Consider the following 5,856-nt stretch of genomic DNA (forward strand, 5'->3'; position numbering starts at 1 on the left):
TCTCCTGCCGCGTTCCCAAGCGCAAACTTTTGAAGCCTTGGAATTTGATTTTGATCTCTTATAAATGTCAAACAGAAAAGTACAACAGAGACCATCAGCATCAGAAATGCTCCAGACCTCTGAACACACTGAGAAGGGTTTAGTTTGTGTTGACTGATTTCATACAGTCCAAATGAAAACCTAAAACTAGAATATATAATGCTATGCATTTACTAAGGTGCTTTGGGTAGTTGCCAGGATGTTGCTATGCAGTTGCTTAGGTGTTTTAAGTAGTTGCCAGGACGTTGCTATGCAGTTGCTAGGGTGTTTTGGGTAGTTGCCAGGATGTTGCTATACATAGTTGATAAAGAGTGCTGAGTGCATTGCAATGCAGTTGCTAAATTGTTTTAGTAGTTTCCAGGATGTTGCTATGCAGTTTTGGGTGTTTTGGGTAGTTGCCAGGACGTTGCTATGTAGTTGCTAAATTGTTTCAGTAGTTGCCAGGATGTTGCTATGCAGTTTTTGGGTGTTATGGATAGTTGCCAGGACGTTACTATGCAGTTGCTAAATTGTTTCAGTAGTTGCCAGGATGTTGCTATGCAGTTTTTGGGTGTTTTGGGTAGTTGCCAGGACGTTACTATGCGGTTGCTAAATTGTTTCAGTAGTTGCCAGGACGTTACTATGCAGTTGCTAAATTGTTTCAGTAGTTGCCAGGATGTTGCTATGCAGTTTTTGGGTGTTATGGATAGTTGCCAGGACGTTACTATGCAGTTGCTAAATTGTTTCAGTAGTTGCCAGGATGTTGCTATGCAGTTTTTGGGTGTTTTGGGTAGTTGCCAGGACGTTACTATGCGGTTGCTAAATTGTTTCAGTAGTTGCCAGGACGTTACTATGCAGTTGCTAAATTGTTTCAGTAGTTGCCAGGATGTTGCTATGCAGTTTTTGGGTGTTATGGATAGTTGCCAGGACGTTACTATGCAGTTGCTAAATTGTTTCAGTAGTTGCCAGGACGTTGCTATGCAGTTGCTAAATTGTTTCAGTAGTTGTCAGGACGTTGCTATGCAGTTGCTAAACTGTTTCAGTAGTTGCCAGGATGTTGCTATGCAGTTTTTGGGTGTTATGGGTGGTTGACAGGATGTTGCTGTTCAGAGTTGCTAAAGTATTTTATGTACATTGCTATGCAGTTGCTAGGGTGTATTAGGTAGTTGCCAGGATGTTGCTATGCAGTTGCAAGGGCATTGGGTTGATGCTTGGGCATAGTTACTTGCTTACTAATTATAGTTTGTTTTGTGTGTGTGTGTTGTTATGCAGTTGCTAGGGCATGGTTTCTCTGTGTTAAATGTAGTACTATTGATTCTTTGTACACATAAGAGTGAGTTTATGCATTTTTCTCTACAGTAGATGTTTATGTATTCTGCACTTCAGACATCCTTCCATCTGAAGTGTGTACTGTACATACACTTGTGCTGTGATGCATGATGTGGTTTGGTATTGTACTGTAACACCTGAAGGCTTTATGCATTTGAGATCCATTGATTTGCCCTTGTGTTTCCAGTGTGTTTGTTGGATCTTCTCCTTCCAGGACTGGGAGTTTCCTCACTTCATGGGCGATCTGGACATGAACCTCCCGGGCCTTTCCACCACCCGGCTGAAGATCAGACTGCCCTTGTGCAAACGCATCTTTAAAGAGGAATATCACATTCACATCACGGGTAAATCACCGCACACTTGTGCCTTAAGTAGGGCACGACAGGAAATACACCGTGAACACAATGATGCCAATGAATCAAGTGGCAGTGCTCTAAACTGTCGTTCGGGACAGGACGGATGAATTAATTCCTTTCCCAAAGGGACGTGCTGTCAGAATATTAGCTCGTTAGATACATCTCTTTATAATTATGTGTTTGAAGGCAGCGTTCGTAATGCATACTAATTAGTATTTGCTCATCTGTAAACTTGCATTTATATAATGGAGTCAGTAAATCTGACAGTCTCTGAGCGAACAGCCTTCCTTTCTCCGCTGTGTTTTGCTCACTGTACCGAGGCCTGATGGCCATCCTGGGAGTAGATGATCGCTCCCTAGAGGCTTGGGGAATGGCCTTCCTGCTCAACCATTCACAAAAGTCTTTAACCTTATTGTTTGGTGCGGTGATTTAGCATTTGACAGTAACCTCACATGAGTGCATTAACAACGACAGCCATTAGAATCCTCCAAACGCAATCATTTCACTTTCTCAAGCAGCCGTCTCAGACTCAGAAAGACACTTCTGCTGTGCATGTTGATGTTGCTATGCAGTTGCTAGGGTGTTTTATAGAAGATGCTAGAATGTTGCTATGCAGTTGTTAAGGTGTTTTGGGTGGTTACCAGGATGTTGCTATGCAGTTGCCAAGATGCTGCTGTACAGAGTTTCTAAAATGTTTTGCATACGTTGCTATGCAGTTGCTAATGTGTCTGACTGATGATTTCCCAACATGCTAAAGTTCTTGTCTTTTTCTTCTCTTTTCTCAGGTAAATGGTTTAATTATGGAATCATCTTCCTGGTCCTCATCCTGGACCTCAACATGTGGAAGAACCAGATCTTCTATAAACCCTATGAATACGGTCAATACGTAGGTCCAGGAGAGAAGATCTACACCGTGGAGGATCCGGAGACGCTGAGGGACTTCAACCGCAGCACGCTGACCTGGGAATGGCGCTCCACCAACATAGACCCCCGCACCAACCGGACGTACGTCCAGAGAGACATGTTCCTTCACAGCCGCTACGTAGGCTCCAGTCTGGACGTGAAATGCCTGGCGTTCATCCCGAGTCTGGCGGCTTTTGTGCTCTGTGGGTTCTTTATATGGCTGTTTGGCCGTTTCCAAGACAGCGAGACGTTCCCTGAGAGCCCAGACAAGAGCTACGAGCGCATCAAGCGCAAGTCGCCGTCAGATCCGGGAGTCACGCCAGAGGAAGTGCACATCACCATGACTGAGGCCTTTAAGAGGAGCGGGACGCCCATGTTGCTCTTGGTTGACACTCATCATTTCGGGTCATCGAACAACTCCATGTCACCGTGTTCAAACGAGACCCAGGAGACCCAACCCAGCGTAGCAGCTGACAGCGGCGCCCATGAGGATACCGCTGATGTCAAAAAGCTGACCCCATGACTGTAGCCAAAGGTCAGATCGACTCTAGGAATACTTTCTGAGATCCTCAACATTGTTTGGTGTCGGGTTAGTCCAACAAACTTCCAAAATATGTTGCTAATTGGTAGGGCTGCATCCTAATAGCCGACTAAACGTTAGTCGTCGAGAAGAGGCTTAGTCAACCAAAATTTCATTAGTTGGTTAGTCTCAGAAAAAAAAACTCAGTGAGGGACAGATCATCCTTGTGGTAATTACAGTATGTCAGGCAGGAAATCCAAATGTTCGCCTATCATCCATCAACCTTAAATATGGCTTATTATTTGAAACGTAAGTAGTAGCAACTTTACGTGGCTGCTCGCTCTAACGATAACTTAATGTACGCTATTATTAGGCACATATCAAAGTGTTTGTGAGAAGCGTGGAAGCTGAAGTATAGCGCTAATTGTAAGATATGAAGGCACCGGTGTGATCACTTGCATTTTTTCCTGATAACAGCGGAAAGAACTTAAAATACTCCCATCATTTATGGTCGTACCATAAAAAAAGATTGACAGCGCACCTTCACTCTCTTCCAGTGTAGAAAAGTAAAGCCGCCAAATATGGCGCTGACATCTTGGAACCCGAGTCTGCGCAGTAGTGAGCATGAAGTGGAGCCGCGGTATTTAAATTTATGTGAACTGTAATTCGATTGTTTAGTTTGTCTCACGGGCGGGGTTTATGAGCAATACTGCATCCAGCCACCTGGGGGTGATCGAAATATTTTGGCTTCGCTTTTCAGGACTTGTTCAGCACACTTGGGTCATACAGATAAGACTAATACACCATTTGAAACTGTAAAGGGTCTACTTTTATTTGTGTACACTCACAATAACAACAAAACTTTGAGCTTTTGTAAAATAAAGAAAACAAACAGGAATGCGCTTTCTGCCGTCTCGGTCTCCGTGAACTGGAGCGCGTCACAAAAATGGTCTGAAACTCAGCGTTTACTTGCCTCACAGACATGAGAAATATATTTATAGAAAGCTTGAAATGTCTACTTTTAAACAAGCCAATTCAAATACTCTGATTATGTAATCTGTATGAAAAGTGCATTTATCTCTATAGGCGCGTTCACTATATACTGCGGAGATGATAATCAGCATCGTCAACTTCATCTGTGCAGCCGACACTAACTCAGAAAACACTAGTTTATTAATAAACAATTAAAATGTCTCCTTGCTATTTTTTCTGACACATTTATAATCATTACTTTTGCCTGTGATTTGCAGCAAGCTTTATGCGTTCGCTTGAGCGCGGAAAAGGCTATATTACGCCTATATATTAATTATATATATATATATATATATTAAATGCTCATTATGGTTTAGTATTCTCCTCAGTATATATTTAAGTAAATAAATTAACTATTAACTAATGGCTTAAATGAATGACTGCTAGTCGACTAGAGAAATCTTTAGTCGGGGGCAGCCCTACTGATTGGCTAGTTTTGAAACCACAAATCAACTCTTTTTCTTTTATATCAATCTTTTCAGCGGTCTTGCACATGGCATCAACTTTTTTAACTCAAACTTTTAAACGTTCCTCAAAACGTCCCTCGAGGATGTTGGTCTATATGGTGCTGGATGTTTGATTTTTGTACGTCTTTTTATGTAGACACGCCTGTGCCTACATGGATAAAATGCTGTCCTCACAGTGAACGCATGGCATGATGGTCATGAAAATACTCTTAATGAACACCTAAAGCTGTGCCTTCATTAACAAACCTGCGCATGGGACGTAGCTCCATGTCTAATCATTATCTGTTGAACTATTTATCAGTTATTTAAAAACCAAACTGCTGTGCCACCAAATATATGTTCACACGCATGTGTTTTGTAAAATCTGATCTGATTGTTAATGCTTTATTTATGTATTTTCAGATTCAGCCAAAGCAATGCCATCTTAAAAACTGAATCCTTTGTCTTTTATACGTGTGTTGTTTTGAAATCTTCACCGCAGTGTTTTGTTTTGACCATGTTTGTCCTCTGTGTTTTTTCTGATGAGCAGGTGAGCTTCTCTTAAAATGTTTGGATGGTAAATATCTGCGTCAATCCCTGTTATCAATAAACAACCGTCTTTTGACATGCAGGTACCGTGTTATTTCAGAGGTTGCATGTTATCGGTGGAAATGGTTCTTTTCATATCGAGACGCTTCCAAAGTGGCGACTGCTGGCGTTAGCCACGGTCCACTGTGACCTTGTTGCCAAGCAACCCCTGAGGGCCGGCCTGCGTCCAGATGTCGATCCGGTTCTGCAGAAAGTGGCAATCAAACCCATTTATAGGAACATTGGGTAAACAGCCATTAGGCACCATTACGGGTCAAAACACAAGGGTTATAAAAGCATTTTTTCACTAAAGGTGATTTATTAAAGCTTTCAGAATCTGCATGCAGCACGTTACAGCTCCATATGTGGCCACTCTCAGTGTTTGTCCCTGTAAAGAGATGTGTAGAAGTTTCTTTGAAAACATTTCAGTTTATAATAGATCCTATTTTATTTCTTTTGAGGTTTGTCGACTGCCTTTTTTAAAGTGTTGCGCTCCAACATGATTATTCTCAATCTTTTCTTTACAATAGTTGTAAACCTGAAATTTCTTGCTGCATTTGTAACGGCTTTCAATCTCCACACAACACAATTCTAATCTTTCGTTTCGGGAATCTGGACCTCGCTTGACTTTTGTTGTTGTTGTGGATGATAAAACCTCAGTGTG

General features: G+C 41.9%; 1 protein-coding gene across 2 annotated transcripts in view; it reads left to right on the forward strand.

Moving 5' to 3' along the window:
- tmem117 (transmembrane protein 117) overlaps nucleotides 1–5,229 on the forward strand; it is a 35,916-nt gene extending 30,687 nt beyond the window's left edge. The window contains exons 7-8 of one of the 2 annotated variants that reach the window (XM_051885074.1): nucleotides 1,535–1,691; nucleotides 2,489–5,229. In XM_051885074.1, coding sequence (XP_051741034.1) covers nucleotides 1,535–1,691; nucleotides 2,489–3,129 — 798 coding nt within the window. In that variant the 3' untranslated portion in view covers nucleotides 3,130–5,229. The remainder of the gene's footprint in view (nucleotides 1–1,534; nucleotides 1,692–2,488) is intronic. The other variant, XM_051885075.1, reaches the window with a different exon arrangement.
- The last annotated feature ends 627 nt before the right edge of the window (nucleotides 5,230–5,856 follow it).

The sequence above is a fragment of the Ctenopharyngodon idella genome, chromosome 24 (genome assembly GCF_019924925.1).
Source record: "Ctenopharyngodon idella isolate HZGC_01 chromosome 24, HZGC01, whole genome shotgun sequence".
NCBI lineage: Eukaryota > Metazoa > Chordata > Actinopteri > Cypriniformes > Xenocyprididae > Ctenopharyngodon > Ctenopharyngodon idella.